This window comes from Calonectris borealis, chromosome 5, assembly GCF_964195595.1.
Source record: "Calonectris borealis chromosome 5, bCalBor7.hap1.2, whole genome shotgun sequence".
Classification (NCBI taxonomy): Eukaryota; Metazoa; Chordata; class Aves; order Procellariiformes; family Procellariidae; genus Calonectris; species Calonectris borealis.
In genome coordinates this window covers 42,731,848-42,753,165 of record NC_134316.1, presented here as the reverse complement: position 1 = coordinate 42,753,165, position 21,318 = coordinate 42,731,848, and the positions used below count along the sequence as shown (strand labels likewise).

Genomic DNA, 21,318 nt, shown 5'->3' with positions numbered 1-21,318 from the left:
GAAATGAAATCCCAGACAATGAAGAAATACATTTGCAGAAGTTGTAATAAAAATTTCAAAACAACAGCCTTGTAACCTTAAGTAGTACCACTATGTATCTGCCTACTGACTTACAGTTAAATTAATATCATTAGTTATGTGGATAAAATAATTGGTTTTTATATACCCTTTTTCTTCTATTAATCTCAAAATTATAATCCACGATAGGCATTTCTACCTCCATTTTCTGAATGAATAAGATTTTTATACAACTTTTCAAAGTTGCATATTTAATATGTCTGCATTACATAGCAGGCAGAGATATGCAAGCTAGTGTTGAATGAACTAGCTTTGAATCTGGAACACTAGAAGTTGCTGTATTCAAGCTGAGTAGATAATTCAGAAAAAGCTCTATGGCTTTTGGTACTCAGAACTGACTTGGCTCAGCACTGTCTGAAGGAGATGCAAACTTGATACACAGACAGCTATCAAAAGTCACTGCTGGATACTCTCTCTCTCTAGCAACTGGCATGCCTGGGTTTATCTCTGTTAGCAAAATAGCACATTTTCTCATTTCAATTAATCAAAATCTGAGAACTCACCTTCTCGGTAATTCTCTCTGTGATGTCATCAATTTCTCTGATTAAGGCATGAACCTCTAGGGCTCCCTCTAACTTCTTCCTGTATGCATTCAGGTTACCATGGAAACTGTTCCACCTTTTATTGAAAAAAATATTTTAGAGGTGCATTTCAGAGGTGAGGATTTCCACAACTGAGTTTCATGATGCTCAGATCTAAGTAAAAATACAGGATTTCTGAACTACCTTCTGTATTGATCCCCACTTCCCCACAATAGGGTCACATCACAGAGATAAAGCATTATCCGGACAAGACAATCTGGTTATATTTATTCCAAATTTTCAGGATGGCATGGGGCTTAAAAGCTAAAAAGTACTGATCTAGTTTCCTTAAACTCTCAATAACCTCCCAGTCCCTATCTTCATGACTTTGATTCTTAGCTAGTGGACTGTGAAGTAGAAAAGCAATATGCACTTCACCAGGACAACTATGTGAACGGATGGAAGTGCCTTAGCTTCATGGATCTAGTGTGTAAAGTGCTGTGAAACAGCATATTTGCCTCCAAGGCTAGAAACATGACTTTGGCCCTGCTGGATTACTGCTCTGAGAGTATTGAAAGGCAATTCCAGTGCCTGATGTTTCATAGCCATGACGTTAAAGAAGAAAATATATGTCACAATTCCTCCATTTATCCCAGCCCAAGACACCTAATTCTTCCCTTCTTGTTTTTGCTTTACACAGAAGCTTTAAAAGCATACTCACTTCTCATTGAGCTGCTTCCGCCGCTCATATATTGTCTTTGTTTCTTCCCTGTTCTGTCTCTCCAGTTTCATGGCCAGGGCATTGATAGCCCTGATGTGAGCATCATCCACTGTCGTCTCCTGTAAAGTGAGAAAAGGAACAAAGGTTCCTTCGAAATGCTTGTGACTGAGTTTTTCACTGAGACATGAAAAACAACAATAACAGCAACAAGCAAGAGCTTTACCTCACTACCAAACATTTCAGACAGATGGGGTTTGCTCTACTACAACTGCTGGTGTTACCAGTCCCTGATGAGAAGGTGGTAGGGGCAAGAGAGGACATTAATGACTATAGATACAACAATGATCTAGGTCTAGAGGAGGACCCTCAGAGCTTCATTTCTAAGCCAGAGGGCTCGTTTGTTGAAGAAACATAGGTGCAGTTGCTGGTTACATAGGCGGCTGCTGTGGAACAGCTGATGGGTGGCAGATTGTTCCTCTGTCAAACAGGTAGCAACTTGTGGCTCGTAGGCCTACTCACTGTTTTTTCGAGATAGATTTCTGTCCAGATATGCCTTCTGTACTGGGGACAACAGGCTTAAAATCCATACAGCCTGGAGAAACCCAGACAACCCATGCCATTTCTTCTAAAGCAACATCACTGCATTTTAAAAGGTATGCTAAGTCTTCAAGGCAACTTGCTTCCTTTGTACATACCATAGAAAGGATAATATTTGCACATTGCACATATAATCTGGACTATAGTAGAATAATTGTTCTTTTGGAGCATGACAGGTGGCCAACACTGAACACTGCTCCAAGTTTTAAAAACATTCTCTATTTTTCTAAGACCAGTAAATCACAAGCTTAGTGGGAACACATTAATCACTGGTGTAGTAGAAGCACAGCTGCAAGATGCCAGCACACTGTTAATAGAAGTACTGACTCCATTTGTATTTTATTTATGCTACATCCATACCAATGTGCGTGCTTCCATATGTGCTTTACTATTATACGCAGCCATAAAGTAAACAAGAGAAACCAGCAGACAGCCAGATATTCTTCAGAAACTCCTCTCCTGGGAAATAATAGCAGCACAATGTGACAGAATATGAATAGAAAATCTGGCAGCCATCAATGCAGGATGATTGCTCCCTACCCTGATCTTTGTTTCGTCTAGTGGGGAAACCTAGACTGGACGGATGCGCACACTGTGCCAGGACCAGCCTGCTTCTGTTTGTATCACCCTGTGAAGTACTGTATAACTAAGCATCAGCTACGAGGGTATCACTGTCCCAGCCTTTTTCTGTAGGAGTCGTGTTCAGAGTGGTACAGGAGCAGTGGCTACAAGCTGATAGTATCTAAGGCCAAGAGTTTCCTGTGGCACATAAAATCTACCCTATGCTGACTGGGACACTGGCTTGTTTCTGTCTCTTTCACCATCCTCCTTTTGGCTGGTACAACCTGTAGCAGAGCCCTTGCTCCATCCCTTAGCTCAGTTCAGCTGGTGAGGACTGAAGGGCCAATGAAGCTCTCTTCACCTCACTAATTCCCTGGTGCTGAAGCTTGAGTATTTTGGCTCTCTACCCAAAGCCAGTACCAATGCACTGTCACAGGAAATTCTGCCAGCCCCCGGGAAGGGGAGCTCAGGGTTTTCTCCCGGGTGTCAGGCATATCTATACTGTTACTTTGCACAGAAGAGGATTGTCTCCTGCTATCAGGCAACAGAAATAGAAGATGGGAGCTGCCGTAACAGGAATTGGCAACAAAATAACAGGACAAAGGATAAAGAATATTAGGAGAGAACCTTAGAGTAAGTCTCTCTCACAAAGTCCCAATACCTCTCTTTCCAGACCTTCCTCACAGCTTCCAGACTAGCAAATCAGCACAGTGATCTTTCCAGTGACACTCAGACCTGTTAGTCCACATCTGTAGCAGTTCACACAGAGACAGAACAAGAGGCTCCTGCAAATGCACCCCCTCGATGTACGGCCTCACAGCTCTCACGGTGGGAGCTGAAGCACACCACAGGGTGAAGCACACCCTGTTGTGGCAGGGCCTGTTCCCCAGCATTCCCAAGGTTTGGTGCCCAGGTTAACACATCTCACTGGGGGCAAGAGAGGCAGCCTGGCATGATTGAGCACCACAAAAGAGGGTCAGAGATCTCAGCACAGAAAGGTGAACTGTGCAGCTGTCTTGTCACATGGCTGCTATCCAAAGTGCAAACCATTGCTCTCTTTTACTAAATTTCTGATTATTAATGTTATGATTTATGACCTACCACATGTGCTGTATGAACAAAGTCCCCCAAATACATGTGCTTTATTTGGATGAAGGAATATGAGAAACTTGACAGTTCCTCAGGAGGAGGGGAAGGGAGAAATAAAGGAGTGAAATGGAGAAAGTGATCAATTTTTTTTTATGGGCTTGTTCATGGAAGATCTATATCAACTTTCAGATTCAAACAAACATGGCTGAAACAACCATTTTTAATCCATTTTTGGGTGGAACTCACTGTGACTTGTGGACTGTATGAACCAAACTGGAAATTTGCTCAAATTCAGGCTCACATAGCCAGCTTTCCCATCATGTAATGCAATCCAAAATTTTAGGTTTAGACATTATCAAAGCAGAAGGCACAATGAAGGAAAATTCTATCTATTTTAATGGCTTATAAAGTGGTAATGCTTCCTACCCACCCTGATCTTTCACCTCCTCAGGGTACAGGAACCGTATTTGCTACCTGGATATATTTCTGGGCTGAAAAGGTAACTGCTGCTTCCAGCCACACAAGGAATGTGCATGGAAAACGCTTCTTACCCCTGATGTTGCTCCACGGAACTCATTCAGCTTTTTCATGAGCTGCAGGCAGTGTTCATAGTCATTTCCCACATCACCTACATTAATCATGACTTCCTGGGGAAATAACCAGCAGACAGGCAAACATTCAGGCTGAGTGCAAGAAGAGCACGTCCCAATGCTTATGCTAATGCAATCAGTTCTGTGATGTGTCTGTAAATCACTGACCTACAGTTTCTGAAGTAGTCTCTTCTGATCTTTAGATCTAAACTATGAGACTTAGTCCCAGCTCCCTCTCCAATCTATTACTGATTACAGAAGCAATCTCTGCATGGAAACTTAGTGGATCAAGTGATTCTTCCTTCACTCTTACAAAGAGAAACTGTCAGATTTGATACACAATGAGAGTAAGTACCAGTTACCAAATGCTTCAAGTCTCTTCCATTCTAGCCTGCTTTCATTTCTCTATCTTCATAGAGACACACGAGATTACCACCAATAATCACAATCTCTTTGTGTTCACAGTTTACATGAGAACATGTACTAATACTGTCCAACTGACTCTGGCATGGAAACACTCCAGAAATTTTTTAGAATTTGTTGAGTCATTCCTTCCATATTGTTTGTAGAACATGTCATGATTCTTCCAGGCAAAAGCCACTAAGAAAATTTTCTGGAAGATGACACATTTATCAGAAGTCCACTGCTAAATAGCAAGTTTCTAGTGTGCTGCTTGGGTTAAATACTAGAATCCATTTACCTTCTCCCTGATCCAGGCTTCCACCTGGTCCACCTTCTGGAGAAATTCCAGGAAGTCCCGGCTGTCCTCCAGCATTTTTCCACGGGCAGCAACAGCTCTCTTCAATTTCTCCCAACGCTCCTGAAGCATGCGGACTCGGCGACGGATCTCTCCTGATTTTGGGTGGCCTTTTGATACCAGGGCTTCTCCTTTCTTCACATTTACAAGGAGAAATTAGAAATGAAGGTTGCCACTAATTTTTAATGTGATTACCATGTTACGTGACCTCTCTAGAAGAACTCTGTTACTTTCCTAACCTAGACTGCACGATAAATTACCAATATAAATTCTTATTGCCCAAATGATACTGCTCAGCTGGAAAGCTTTTACATCTGGAGGGAATCAATAATACTAGGATTTGAATATTTCCCTGCCAAGAATGACATTCATGGAGTGGGAGCACCAAGAGAGGTATTACAGATGACTGCGCTCTTCAGCTATGTGATTCACCCAGTTTCAACAAGAATGTTCACAAATTGGGCATGAAATCCTATTTACCTTTTGTAGGAGTAATCACCCCAGGCAAGGAAGAAGTCAGTGATATCTTCCTATTTGGACAATAAGGAAAGATGGAAGTTCCCTGGGTAGAGCAATTAACAAATCTCTCTGTTGTAAATTAACAGCATCACATTTCCATGGCATAGCAACCGGGTTCTTGTCATACAAGTAGGATAATTGATATAGAAGTGGTGAACAAGCTACCCTTTCTTTTCATTCCATCTATCTGTTCTTCTTTGGATAACCAGCAATAATCTGTAAAAACACTTGCAGAGTGAGAGAGTTACCTTATTAACAGCTGTGATGATTTCTTCATTTGCTAGAATCTCTGCCTCAAAGACCTGATGTTTCTGCAGCAGCTTCATTTTGTCCTGCAGATTGCTGGGGTCTTGTATGGAAGGATCCTCCAGCTTCTGCATGCGCTCACTGATCCAGTCTTCTGCCTGCAGCAGTGTGAGGCATCAGAGTTAGCGTGATATGCCGTCCTGGGGCCTCCTCCCAAGACAAGTCACTGTTCTGTGCAACTGCCTGTGCCTGGACTAGGCAGATTGAGCTGGGAGCTGACAGCCGAGGTGGCTCTCTGAACTATTCTACTTGCTAGGAAATAAAAGCAGGTAGGAATGAAAATAATTTTTTATGTGACCACAAGAATAATGAAACATTCCTTGAACACCCCAAATTTTATCACAAGCCATAAACAGATTATACAATCTTCTAGATAAGATATAGAGAATCCTTGAGCAAATATGCAGCCTTGACATGGTAGACATATTTAAAATGAGATTATGTCAGCTGAGCCTTGCATTTAGGGCTCTGAGTTTCATCTCCTGTCTCTGTCATTGACCTACCTGTAAGAATTCTTAAGAATTCTGTGTCTCACCTATAAAACAGCACTAACATTTCCTGATCTCAGCAATGTTGTGAGACCTAAATGGAAAATGCAAAGCAAATAAAGCCTTACTGATGGGACCAAGTCAGATTATTTGAAAGCAAATACAACTCTATTTGCTTTTAGACGTCATAAAATTCAAAATGGTCTAGTCAGGAACATCAGATTCAGACAAGTAGGTGAACCATGAAGAAAAAGCAAGGATTATGTGTTTCTCTTAGCAAATTCTTTTTTAGGAGATTTAAATGTATGCAGAATAAAATGGACAATAGGATAGAGAGTTTTCCACAATTTTCTTTGAAGTCTGCTAAACGTTAGCCCTTAGCACTGAAGGAAATATTTTTGATCCATTAGAACACTGAGAACTGAACACTTGACATACGTTGTAACTGATCCTGTTGTCTTCAGACCACTGAAGTAACCTAATGTTTTGACAACACAAGAACAGCAAATTGAAGCCAGCTTTATCAGTTTCAAAGCATCTTGGCTGTCCTTGCGGAACTGTGCTACGTGTACGCAAGACTTGACAACTGGAGGATTTTCTCAGTTAATTAATGATTTGAAGTGTTGTTTCAGCTGCCGAAATTCTATAAACAATAACAGAAATAGCTTTCACTAGCAGCACGCTCTCCAGACACTGTTCCCCTCCAAAGCACAGTTAGAGACTCAAACAGGAGCCTTATGTCAAGGTTGCCCAGGACAGCAGACTGTCATCTGCTTTTTTCATTTCTGACACCCTCCTCACAAGCTAGGGCCTTCTCCCATTACCCAGCCACACATCAACGCTTTAACGTCACTTAACTGACTTCTCATTTGTATGAGAGAGGCTCATCCATACCGTTAGGATGAGAAACAAATGAATCCCCTGTATATAGCCACGTAAAGGGCGATTTCTCTCCTACTTTTTAATAATAAGCAATGGCTTAATGACAGATCGAACGAAGACATTTAAAAAAATCACATCTGTACTCTTAGTGGCTTGGTTTATTTTAAGGCTTGCTTAGGATGGCTCTAGAGAGTGAGAGATCCTTCTGGCCCCATATCCACATTCAGATGTGAAGCAAGGCTGATCTGTTGTCCCAAGATCTTTCTATGGAAAGACAGGTTGGTTGCCTATGGTTGTCTGGACAGGCATTTTCACTTTATTGAAGACAACAGCGAGACTAGTGTTATGCTCAGTATAGGCACGTGGGACTAGTCTTATTTCTATGGGACTCATAAAAAATGTGGCCACTATCAATTTAGAAACCTACATTTTGAAAATATCAGTTACTATAACCTCAAGAGCACGAACTTTTTGTAAATTACACTGATTTTTAATAACAGAAATATTTAAAGCCTGTAAAGGGATGTGCTGTTCTAGACATTTAGAGATAACAATTAATGCTCTCACTTCTCTGAGATAAAGAAGAAAGTGTTTTTTTTTCTCTTGTGCAGAGGGTGAAAGGGAAAGGAACTTTTAAGTAATACTGATACGATGAGCAAGTTTCAGAGTCAGCATTAAAACTCAGAGCCAGCTTTAGAAGTCAGAACTTTCAACTTTATGATCTTTCCTCTGCAATAACTTAAATAAATACACATATTTATATGTGTATTTCTATTTCTAAGTAGCAACCTGCTTATTTGCCTTCCATGGTAACACTGATGTACAGACTTTGTGACAATAGGATCGTCTGTAAGTCTGTCTCACTTCTTTGGGACTAGAAAAGCACCCTATTTCTACAGTAGGAGAATGTATCCTATTTTGTGAGCTGCATCAGATCTCCTGAGTTAGGCGTTGTGGGTTTTGTGCAGAAAAAACAAAGTCCTATGTCCTGAAAAGGGTACAAACTGCAGCATCTAGCCTTCTAAGCAGACCATATGATGTGGAGCTCTCCATCCTCTCATCAGTAATCACAGATTGTGTTGTCTTTGTACTGATGTGTGTAGCTCTCTGTGCAATTGCTTCTAGAGAGTAACTAGGAGACTTTTAACGATGACAGCGATCACTATTTTCTGCTGACACAAAAAATTCTGTTTGATCAATAGAAATGACTTAAGATGATTGCAGGAGGGAGAGTTTTCAGGGGAGTGGGGCCTGAGCTATGGGACTTGTTCTCCTAATAAGTAAGAATAAGCAATGACCTCATTGATTTCACAGCTAAATTCAAAACTCATCTCTGCAATGTAACATCCCTTTAGGGACTATTCTCATATATGAACTCGTACACACCCAGAACATCATTAAAATCAAATTAAACATTCCATTCTACCCAACAAAGGGAAAGAGAGATATTCCTGTAAGATTTTTTTTTTAATGCCTTAGTGGCCTTCACATTCTACAGCAGTAGGTAATGAATTTAGATTGGTGAGGTAAATGAGCAGGTAGTTTGAGAGCAAAAACTCCCTGTAGAACTCTTGGCTGAATTTATGTGGAGAAAGTGGATGAGAAAAGGGAAATGTTCCTTACTATACAGGGCCAGATCCTCTGCTGTAAGTGTGTGGTTCAAGAACGAAGAGGCACCCCAGCGCAAGCACTGATTTGACAATTACAGAGAGATGGGAAGAAATGCAGAAGTGTTCCTACCTAGTGGGTTGATTGTATCTCTAGGAGGGCATTGACAGCTTCTCTGCCAAAGAGGACGTTGGCAGTTCTGTGTCCTTTCCATCAGAGGTACATCGCTCTTTTGAAAACGTTAGCACTGTGCAATGCACCGCCCATCCACTCCTCTCTGCTAGTCCACAAGGTGGACTGGCCATTACTGGTGGACTGGTTCATGTGATAGGAAAAGTATAGCCAAATAATATGAGATAATATTTGGCTGTGTAAATAATTCCTGATAAAGATTATTTTAAAAAAACCCAGCACGCAGCTCTCGCTCTTTAGTGTAGCCAAAGAAGAGGGTATTTAACTGTTTGATTATTTTGGGGGCAGGAGGGAAGGAGTTCCAAATATATTTTGTGCTGTAAATGGAATTTTAGCAGCCATTTATTGCTTAGATTACTCTTTTTTTTTTAAAAAATAAATTTGGTTGTCAGCAGCAGCTGTGTTACAGGCATTCATTTGCTTTTGGTGACAATCATAATTTGACCTGTGTCAGGACATGCATCTTTTTCATGGGCTGGGAGGTGACAAGCAGAAAAACCTGCAGTTTTTCTTTAAACCGTGAAGGATGTTCCATGGCATGCAGCAGCAGAAGGGGTGCATACCAGACCAGCAAGAGTGTTTGCAAATGTCCCTCTGGGCCTGAGTGCTGTTGTTATGCCAGCACACCGGATGCTAGCACATTTTTCAGTCACACACATTGTGCTGCCCTTTGAAAGACTGACCTAGTATGTCTTTCCAACAGTAGTGCCAGGAGCAGAGCCACGCAGTTACAGGACTAAGGCCAGACAGAAGACAGAGACGAACATATTCTGCAGAGACAGTCTACAGCAGCTGAAGAGCTATGCTAAGTTACAGCACTGTTTTGAAGGCCTTCAGTGAACACTCACTAGTAAAGCTTGGCGTCCTTGCCATAATGCTTTCCGCTTTGTATTAACCCTGATTTGAAATATCTTTTTTTTCCCACCAAAGGAAACATAAGGTAGTAGCTAGCAGTTTTCCTTTTATTGGTTTTATTTTAGCAGAGCTCCTGATGTGTAAAGCAGCTGTAATGGACAAAATGCCACGACGGTATAGTAACAGCAATGGCATTGGAGCACCTACCCCTTCGTGTGAGTGTGGCAGAACAGGAGTTGCCATACCAGAGTGGATTATCAATCCACCTAGTCTCTGGCAAGGGAGAGCACTTCATCCAACAGAGGTAGGCAGCTCCTCCGCCTTCCATCCCCATCCCAGTCTAAAACCCTCTTACCTCTTCTAAGTTCTGGTAGAAAAGTGCCAGAAGAAGGGCGGTCTGCAGCTTTTCTCTCCTACTCTGGGATAGATCCTTGATCTGCTGCTTCCTTTCACAAATGGCATTCAGTTTGTGCTGGATCTTTAGCCCTTCCAGTCCACCAACCTTTTCTAGCCTGCTTGCCTGTTCTTGAAGAGACATCATCTGAGGAGGCAACAAATCTGAAATCACTTTTATGCTTCCAAGTGGTGTGAAAGAAACAAAACCCAGGCTCCTTTCCATACCTAAAAGATTCTCTTTTTTTCTGGAATGAACCAAGAATAGCAAGGACAAGTTAACCAGCCTTCCCCCCACCCTCACCCTGTACTACGCTACATCTATGACATCCTTGTCATTGGTCTCTGTAGTGCACCCTGGCTACTTAAATGAATTAAAGCTGTAGCTCTAGGAGTCCCTGTGCCACTGATCATCCAGTGCAAGGAATCATGGAGCACGCCTGACACCCATGAGTGCTCAGGTTTTATTGCTTTGTGGAAAGTAGGTGTTGGAAGGTAGATCTCAACATAAGCAATCAGTCTGGCAGGGAGCTGGCACGGGTTCTGGGAGCTCATTCCTTCTGGGGAACGCAGGCACAGCCCCAGGTTTGAGTTTAGCCCTAGCCTGGGTGAATTACAGCAGCGGCCACCAGCCAGGCAGATTCTTTTACATGCGGGTGAACAATTCAGCATCTATTCCAAAGGTGCAAAGAGGCTAGCCAATTTGGTACAGACATTGTATACCAAATGTATATTTAAATAATTAGATGAGTCTTCCCCTTTGACCTACTGTATTTTACTTGCTTTAAAAGCCACTGGGTTTTTTTTATGAAAAAAGCAGAAACTTCTGATATCCATAACACACAATATGTCCTGCTTTAAATATTTCTTCCGGTAAGTCCCACTATTCAACTTAAGTGGTTTTCCTGTCTACTGCAAGACATACAGGCAGGACTTGGGCATGGAGTGTTTAACACTTGTTCTGCACTGCTCTGCCTCTTATTTCACTAAGCTTCCCCATTTTCTCTTTGGTTCAAGCATATCAGGCATATCACACCTGTCAGCAATTTAATGTGTTGCCATATTACAAAAAAAAAAAAACCAAACCCAAAACCATTCTAACTTGTGAGTTGGTAGAATATTTGTCGATTTTTGTACCTTCTCATCCTGTGATGCCAGAAGCTTCTCAAAAGCCTCATGTTTCCTTATCAGTTGCTCTACTTCATCCACAGAGCTTCCGAGATCACTGCTTTTCAAATAAATCTATAAAAAAAGTTTAATATTTTTCTCAGTGGATTAATTATCACATAAACCCGATTCATAAATGTGAGAAGAGGTATTAACTCTGCAGTTGAGAGTACACTTCAGAAGGAAAAAAAGGAACAGAAGGCAACTGAAATTGGATATTAAATAATAGAGCTCCATGGTCTTGAGCAAGAAAGAGAAGCATTAACAGGTCCAGCTAAGGAAAGTGACCTATCACTGCTTATCGCAATCATCAAGTCACAAGGCTGGCAGTGAATTCCAGAGGTCTAAGCCATCCTTGTAATCCAAAGCAAGATCAACTATGTCATGTCTGACAGATGTCTGTATGATTCCTTCTTAGAAGACTTCCAATAACAGAGACTTTGCAGCCTCCCGAGGCAATTTATTCCAGTGCTTTGTTACCTTTACCATTAGCAAGGTTTTCCAAATATCTAACCTGAAAATGCATTGCTAACACTTCACCTCATTACATACTGCCCTTTTCATCACAGAAAGGAGATAATTCCTTTTACATTTGCTTCAGCCTTGTACATGTTTGTAGGCTTTTTGCATACTGGGATTTCTATCTTCTCTAGGCTAAAACCACCCTGATCTGATCAATCATTCCACAAAAGCTGTGTCTTCTTGACTCTGATTATTCTTATTGCTCTCCTCTGGGTTTTCTGCATTTCCACTTATTTTGAAACGGGATTCCTAATACTTGATGCAATAAGTGGCAATAAACAATAAGGCTGACAGAGTGAAGGTAGTGAAGACAGCAGAAAGCTTATGTGTGCTTTCCAAGCTGTAATCTTCCACATGTGCCTGTGTATGGTGCTTATCTTTTACACAATACCATGAACTCAGATTCACCTTGCAATCTACTATAAGCTTCAAGAAATTTTTCAGAAGAACTGCTGTCAGGCCAGCCTGTCCCCATCCTGTATTTATGCAGCTGATTATTCCTGAAAAATGTCATAGCTTGCACCTGTACCAAGTGCATTACATTTGTTATTTTTTTCAGGCCAACTTGCCAACTTGCCTGCATTAATTTTATTTGCTGTCTGTCCTGTCAGTCTCTGATGCAGAAAGACCTTAGTCTAAAATAACAAATGCAGTTTTAAGAAAACTGACTGCCCGATTACTTCTCCCATGCGTTCTGTTACATTCAGTTTTGTCAAATGCAAAAGAATAAACAATGTAGTTATCTATTATCAAGAAAAAAAAAAAGTTTTTCTGTAGGCCAGTAGGAATTTATTCTTTTCCAGTGGATTTAATTGCCCAATAAGTTTCTTCCCTTATTCAATGACAAGACAACAGCAGGACAAAAACTGCAATCAGAGGCTCTGATGGCACATGATCAAAAATTATGACAAAGTTCACAATGGAGTGAATATGACTGGACGGACTTTTGGAGTTCAGGCTGCTACAAGGGACTGCATTTATTGGTTGGGAATAGCACTGTGTAATCCATTCTGTGAGCTTATGGAATTGTAAGGATGAGAAATTCCAACCTGTAATTCTACCTGGGTCAAGTAGCAGAGATGGTAGAAGAATTTGAGATCAGTGATATAGTGTGAAAGAATTAAGAGGAGAGAAAAAGTATAGAATCAGTGAAAGAACACAACTGCTAATAGTTTTAGAAGAGGGCTGGTAAAGAACATCATAGGTAAATCTGTGCCTTAAAACCATAGACGTGCACAGGAAAAATAACATCTAGAGAGATCTCTCTTGCTTTGCAAAACATGACAGTTCTGTAGCAGTCTGACAGGGTGTTTTTTATAGGAGAGAAAAGATATTCTTTGGCAGCTACTTTAGAAAACCAGTAATGATGTTCATTGTCTGGACAGAAGTATTGGATGACTGTTGAACCCCACAGGGCATCTTCTGAAGGAGAGGTTTCCCAGGCATGTGTTATGTGCAGGGGAATCCACACCTACTTGTCAGGGTCTGAGGGCACCAACAGGCTCTGGTGGCCCTGACCGTCCCCCCTGCTCCCACCTGGGGGTCCCTCTGAGGCTCAGCCCTGGCCCCAGCCCTGCCGGAGCTGCATTGAGGGGAGGCCTGAGCCCTGCCCTGGTCCTCCTGGACAGACCCCAGATTTCAGTCATTACCTCGCTTTGTCACCTTGATCTCCAGCTGGTTGATGGACCTCGTTACTGTTGCCGCCACTCAGCCCTCCTTGGCAGCTGTGGCTAAGAGGACCGGCAGCCAGACTTGGCCTGACTTTCTGGTTCGTTTTTTGGGAGAGGAATATTTTGCATATACAGGAAAATACAGAAAAGAATATCATGCCCAGGCCAGATGTTCAAACTGTTCTATACTAATCCATGCCAAGTATCAGAAGAGAGGTGAATAAATCCCAGCACAGTAATCACTGTCAAGAAGAGGGGAAGGCCACTGTACAACACGCCTAAGTTTTTAATAAGTCCGGCCCATAAATCACCAAGATGCCTAAAGAAATACAGTAATGCCTCTGTATGTTAAATACAACCTCCACCAGAAGGCAGATATTCTGTCATGCAAACTTTAATCCTTTGATATATCCTACTCATCAAGTGTATGAAAATCAACAGTGTTGTTTTTTTTTTTGAGTGTTTTTGGATTTGGTTTGCTCTTGTGGAGGCAGATCTCCACACGTGTGGGCTCCAGGTCTGTCTACTGTAACGCTTTGTTAAACCACTTACGATTACCATCCATATTTACACTGCTGTTACTAACACTGACATAAAAAGTTATCGGCTGAATCTAACTCACTCCTGTTTGGGGTACACAAGCATACAGCCACATGCTGCATCTCTATTTTGGTGTTTTAAACGCTGCTTTAAAAGCATTGTAGCTTCTCTGTCATAATTTGTGGTTCATCTACCATTTTTGGTCAAAAAAGATTTACCTGAGGAAACAAAAAATTCCCATAATTTTCCACATATCACTCCAGGACCTTTATTTAGTAACTGTTAGCAGTGAAATGGCAAACACTGTAATACCTGAAGAAATGGTCAGCCATTAGTTTTCCTGCTCATATATCTGTGGTGGAAGAAAAAGGCAAGGGACATCTACTGGTAAAGATGGTTACTTTCTTTGGAAAAAGAGAACAGAGACATCTGAGAGCAGGGGTGTGGGATGGTGAGTCATAAGCAGCTGCCACTGGAGTGCTTAGTGCCTTGCTCTCACTTGAAAATCACTACACACAAATAACACTGAGCATTCAAAGGCCCTTCCCTTCAGCTGTCACAGCAGTGGGAAAAGGTCCTCCTGACTTCTGAAAGCTTTGGACGGGATCCTCCAAGTAGAAGCCCATGCAAATGCTCTTGGGAACCCAGGTTTTAATACTGAGAAAGAAAACTGGTGCACAAAAAGAGAATTGGTGCAAAAGAAACCTGGCTGTGTACGTTACAGGAGAGGTGATGGCAATACGCTTAGAAGAAAGCAGCCCCAGTAGCACTAACAGTGCTACTTGGAGAGCTGGTGAGGTAAAAACTTTCCATTCACCTTTTAAACAGAAATCTTATGACAGCAATCGCTAGAATCAGAACCGCAACTTTTTTTTCATTTAAGCATTTGTTATACCAATCTGAAAGCAGAGTGGAAACTGCCTCCCACATCACAATGCTGGCCTGTGGCCAATTACATCACTTTTTGGCATATTTTTAGACAAGTCCCCAAACTCCTGCTTTGAATGAGACGTGTTGATTTCAAATACAAAACACTGCATAGCTCTCCTCAGGTAACCTACCAGGGTCTCCCACGGCACACAGCAAGTATAAACTTTCTTTCAAGTTTGTTTCTGTTATGGATCATGGCCCATCATCAAGAATTTAATGCTCAGCCACAAAAAGCACCAAAGACTTGACCACTCGCTGTATAACGGACTTGTTTTTAAGTGAAGACTTGCAAAGACGCTTAAAACCACAAAATGGACTTGGCCTTTTTTGAGATTTGAAATGGAGCATGTAACAAATAGCCAAGTTATTAACAATGCAAAGCACAGAAACAGAGGTTTTAACCCTACTTATCTGGAGTTTTTCACTATTTCTGAACTCATTGCATAGATTTAGCCACACTGCCATAAGACCTCTTACATACAAGTTAATGCAGAACTAAATGCAAAATCCAATTTAAAAAAAATGTTCACTTTAAATAAAATAGTAATTTAAACACACTTATGTGACAGCACAGCCCAGCTCTAACTTTTGGAGAAATACTGAATGAAACATTTTAGTCATTAGTATAACTATGGTCTCTGGATGCCACAACTTCACATTTATACACACTGAAAGCTGACACAGCCCCAAAAGAAATTTGTCTTCCAAGAAGTGTCATTTTTATTTCTCCAGAAGAAAAACTATTTTAAGCATTTGTGCAAATCCACTCCTTTCTCCTGCTTCTTCTCTTCACAGTATAACAAGCTCCACAGATTTTGCCCCCCACTGCCTGCCCTGGGCTTGCTGCTGAGATTGCTGGAATTCGACTGAAAATCTTTTAGCTCTAAGCATGTAATAAACCCCAGAATTACTCTCAGTTTTAAATGCCTTCACTTAAAGCATGCAATCAAGTCCAAACTCTCTGTCCAGATAGATAACAACAAGGTTTGATTTGACTTACTTCTGATAAAAGTAAATACAAAAAAGAATTAATGCAAAAAAAAATTAAATTTGTTTTAGCAAAGTAAATAAATGTGCTTAATACCATGATTATATACGGTTCACAAATATGTTGTACTATGCTTCATTTCAGTTATATATATATATATATAAAACTTTCAAAGAAGTTATAACAAAGTATCATACTATAACCATAAGTGGACTGAAACACTGAAGTTGTTTATAAAAAAATACATACACCTTTTCTACCATACTGACATCACTGTATTATTGGCCTCTGACCTCACAATCTAGATGTAAAATTCTGATGCTATATGTATTTAAAATTTCCTTCCCCCCTCCCACTGCATGCTGTCTCATCGGCATAAGAATATAAATATCTGATATTGGAAATGTATGCGGGAAAAACACAGAGAGAAGTCAGTGTTTGTTTTCCCATAACTGCTACAATCCCTTCCTCCCACCTATCCCCTCCTTCTTTAAAATTCACAAGCTCAACCCCTATCCTGTAAGTAGTAGGTGTTAGACCAGAATCCTATGCCCATACAACATCATCATTAAAATATTTACTTATGAAACATTTGTCTGAAGGCAGACTAAATTCCTTTTAAAGTCCCCATAGTTTCACTGCTAGAAACTTTGCTGGGATATCAAAATTTGAGATGATGTGGCGACTAAATTCCCTTCATTTCCCTCAGGAAAGGGTGGTACCCCTCTTTTTCTAAGGGGAAAAAAAAGTTATTCCTTCCTACACACTTAAATATTTTGGGTTTTGAAAAGAAGTATTGATTTTAAGAGTTACAAAACCAGGAATTAGCCATTTAGAAATATAGCATAATCTGACAAGTAAGAAAATAAAACCAGTGAAACAGAAAAACTACACTGAGGATTTGTCCCAGGTCCCAGACTGACTAGCAGAGAAGAAAACCAGTTCTTGGCCCTGAAGTCTTGAACCTTCAAAGTGCTGAACATGATGGCCCAATTATGCAAAATCTGTAATCAATCACATGCATAGCATTGAGCATGTCATGTTGATAATAGTACTCTAATAGTTAAAATGAAACACTTATTAATTGCTTGATCAGATCACAGTGCTCAGCTTCATTTAGGATGGATCAAGCTGTGGCTGCAGCCTCGGTGACAGCAGAACATAAGTAGCTTTCTGATTGTCCCATAAGTCATCTCTAGGGAGTGGGAAATGGCAGGAAGCATACAAAAAGAAATCCACACGTCTTGATTAAGACAACTTAAAACTTCTGTTTGCAAATGTTCCTAGAATGGAATGGAAATCTTCACCACTCTCCTCCCAGATCCAAAGGATGCAATGTTGACAGCGATAGATGGACACCATGCACCCTCCGTGTCTCTGTGAGCTGAAGACATGGTGTGAGCTGGTATGTTTGTCAAAAGGCTGTCAGGGCATACACTTTTTAGAGTGCATGTTTCCTGAGAAGGTCTCAAACCAGATCTTGCCCAATGGCTAGAAAGCAATCCTGAGCAGCAAACTGGATTCACTGATAGAGAGAGGCCAGCCCCAATCTCCACAGGATGAAAGGGTGGACCAGCTATGTCTGAATCATGTGTTTTGATAAAGATTGTTGGACTTGGGCTTCTTCTAAATTCTCTTACCACCTGGATAGGCATAGCAGTCCAAGGGGTGGCAAGTATCAGGGTGATTTTGGAAACCTTGTGGTGAGCAGGTGTTAGACCATCACATGGAGTCTTCCTAAACTCTGGCCTAGATGAAGGGTGGTTCTGAAAGACAATTAGCTCTGGATTTAAATCCTTGCTTGTGACCTCATTTCCACTAGCTGAATTTTCTCTTCCAGTCAGCACAGCTGGGGACAGCCATATATCTCTGGAGACAGTCTCCTGGGGAAGGCCAGTATACTTAGAGGAAGTCACATGAAATCTTGTGATTTGAAGGGCTGGAGACCCACCTGAAGGAAAGCCTTGTTTTGGTTTCTGGGACCCTGTTGGAAGACCAGCTGGAGTTTCAGGCACCTTCTCTAATTGTGGCATGAGCAGACTTGAATGAGCATGACTGCTTCCACGGGAATCTGCTTGAAAAGGCTTTATCGTCAAACTGCAAGTTGAAATGTAAAGCTTCATTGAAGCATGGAGGTCTGGCATTTGGACATTGCACTGGCTACAGCCTTGTTGGGGTGGGAGAGAATCACAGGGTTCCAGGGATGCATGCAGATTTTTGCCGCGGAGTGTAGAAACAGCTGGGATAGCAGACAGATCAACGTCCAGGCGTGATGTCCAGCTTGGTGGAGCTTTGCAGGAAATGACATCAGAGGGCAAAGATACAGCAAGCTTGAAGGGATCGTTTTTTTCAGGAGAAATACAATGAACACTTTTTTCTCTTTCTGAATATCGCTTGTAAGATGCAGATGTTGACCGAGTACCAGAATGCCCATATCCATGGCCCCGAGAGTCCCTGGGAGGACTGGAACACCCGGATGTCTCATCAGAAGGATTGACACAGTGACTAGTGCTCCCAAAACCTTTCCTCCGGTCTGTGTGTGCCAGGATGACATCTAGCCTTGAACAGTAGGCTCCAGAAGACGCACTGCTTGGTGGTGAGCTGGCATTTCCAGGAACAAGCTCTGCAACTGATTGACCAGCGGGAGGACGCCAGGCTGATGCTGGCATCTTTTGAAAAGGCCTGTCCCGCACAGCAGATTCAAAAGGAGGAGGTGGGGTCATTCTGCTGGAAGACAGCATCACTTCCACAGTGGAGACATAGGTTGCAGATGAAAGTTTGCAGCGATGGTCCCTGCATGACATTCTGAAGCTTAGTCCTAAACGATGCAAAAATCAAAGCCACAGAAGCTTGCCTTTCCCCCTGTTTTTAAAACCAACTCCTAATCCTTTTTCCTTTGGCACTGGAAATTTCCATTCTTCCTCTGAAGCAAAGGAATGAGAGATGAATAAACATTCTCCAGGAAAAAATTTATAAACTAAAAAAATCCACATTCAAAATAAAAATGCACAGCTCTTCTAATACTGCTACCACCGCCTGTCACATCTGCAAAGTGATATGAGAGTGGGATGGGCAGAAAGATAAATTACGGAGCATGAGGCTCTGCTCCCTGAGTGTTCTGACAGTGAGACTGCAGACAGAGTACGAGGAAGCCAAAAACGCCTGCCAGAGACAGCCTGCGAACTCGCTGTTATTTCATCTGTGAAAAAAAGGAAAGCAGCTAACCTGAGCAATGCATCTGCTGCTGTGAAAAGGTTAGAATGGAGCAGAGCGTACTGAACACTGCTTCTTCTCAAAGCAAAACCGATTTTTTTTTCTTCCTTCTCTTTTTCAGCTGTTGCTTGTCTGGACTCCGAACGGCAAGATCTCAGTTCGCAGGTCTTAAGAGAGTTTCCTACAACAGTTCCATGCAATGGCACAACGGAATTAATAATTAAAAAAACATTTAAAATGATAGATGTTGGCCTAATTTTCTCCACATGTGCTCTATTTTCTTTAGCATAGAACAATCCTAGACTAAATTCTGCAGAAATCCTTCGAAGGTTTAAGTAACTTGGATGTAATATAAGATGCTGGCATAAAGTCAAACCTGTCACACTGGCACAGACAGCAAATGAGAGAGCAGTTCTCGGTAGTAGTTCTTAGTTTAAAACACTCCTCTGTTGCCTTCTTCCTTCCCCTGTTCCTTGCTGCTGAGGGAGAGACTTGGTCTAAGGCATATGAAGTACTGGGAAAATAGGATCCAAAAATTACGGGATGAGGGAAGCTGCTTTCTTACATACATATTTTGCAGATGTGCAAAGTGAAAAGCACGTGACTGAGATTTGCCTCAAACACAAAAGTCAGAAGAAACACAAGGAGTGGAGAGATTGCTTATATTTATTTGCCTTATAGGAATATTTTTTTGAATGTGTGTTTGCTTTTGTCCTTTCTGAAAGCAGCAAATGACAGTATTCCCATTGGGAAAGCGGTCTGGGAGTCTTCAGTTGATGTCTTGGCTGAACACTTTTTGAAAATGTGTTTAAAGGACTGCTTTCCTACCCTCCTGCCTGTCTCCCTAGGGAGCAGAGTCTGCGTCACTATGCAGCCGCATTTTAACTCCATATAGTAGTAATAGAGGTCCATCCAAAAGGAACAGATTCCTCTTCCAATTGTTCTTCAAATGCAGAGAAGTAAAATACAAATAGTGACTGAAGAAACTCAGTTCACTGTCAAATTGTATATATTGATCCGTAAGGCAGATGGTGGCAGCTGCAAAAGACAGCTTTGTGCTTGCTATTTCTCCCTCATTTAGATGGGAGTCCTGCAGCACAGGAATAACCCTTTTGAAGAATGATCACACTTTGAGATGAGAGAACAAAAGCAATGAGGGATACTCTGGGAATACAGGAATTCCAGCTGTAGAGGAATCAGAACAATGTTGCCATTTCAATTCAGGGCCAAGCTGATGCACTGCATATTAAGCAAGGACTAAAATCCAGTAGATGTGGAGAAGAATTGTGGAATCGGGAGTTTTGGCCAAGATCAGATAGGACTTTGGCCTGTGCGCTGAGAACTAGTAGACGCGTACATACGCCTGGGAAAAGACCTGAACACCTGGCTTAGTTGTCCCTTCTGTAAGGAAACTGTAAACATCAAAATGAAAAAGCTCTCAGCTAGGGATGCTGCTTGCAGTCACCCTGAGGTGTGGAAGCCAAAGAAGAATTGAATAAAGCAGAAGAGGTGGCCTAATGAGCACCAGCTGATTCAAGAGCCAAAACAGGTGAAGGGAGTTATGAGCAGACATGTGATCGTTGCCGGAAGGAAGATATAAGAGAGGCAACGGAGAGAGACAGAGGAGTGGTGCAATGGAGAGAGAGGCAGTGGGACTGCCCTGTTATGATAAAGGCTCCAGTATTGTAACAATAAAGGATTCTGTGCATGCTTATGTGAGAGTCCGTGCAATCATACACCACAAATGGTGCCCGAACAGGGACTGAAAGAGGAAAGTCTGAAGAAAGAAGGTCTTGAAGAAAGGAAATAGAAATATCCGGTGGTGTACCCCTGTTGAGCTGGTCGGAGGATAGACAAAGGAACAACATATCAAGCTTGATTCATCACCGGTCGCAGGATGATTCAGGTGAGCAACCACAGGGAAGTTACATGAACGTTATACATTAGTCATGGGGCAGTTGGCATCTCAGTCACAGAAGTTTCAACTTGAAATATTTCAATGTATTTTGAAGGAACAAGGTTTTAAGGTCGCTCCAATACAATTGGTGAGACTCCTTGTGTGGGTCCGAGAACATTGTCCTTGGTTTCCTTCTGAGGAAATCATAGGGTGTTATGATTTAGCCCTATGGCA

The 21,318-nt window shown here is 41.6% G+C and overlaps 1 protein-coding gene across 1 annotated transcript in view; it reads right to left on the bottom strand.

The window, feature by feature from the left end:
- The window catches only part of SPTBN5 (spectrin beta, non-erythrocytic 5), a 104,863-nt gene that overhangs the window by 33,230 nt on the left and 50,315 nt on the right, over positions 1-21,318 (bottom strand). Inside the window, exons 34-40 of the mRNA XM_075152090.1 lie at positions 11,295-11,399; positions 10,120-10,305; positions 5,682-5,837; positions 4,858-5,049; positions 4,119-4,214; positions 1,321-1,439; positions 582-696 (exon numbers count right to left, since the gene is read on the bottom strand). Coding sequence (XP_075008191.1) covers positions 582-696; positions 1,321-1,439; positions 4,119-4,214; positions 4,858-5,049; positions 5,682-5,837; positions 10,120-10,305; positions 11,295-11,399 — 969 coding nt within the window. The remainder of the gene's footprint in view (positions 1-581; positions 697-1,320; positions 1,440-4,118; positions 4,215-4,857; positions 5,050-5,681; positions 5,838-10,119; positions 10,306-11,294; positions 11,400-21,318) is intronic.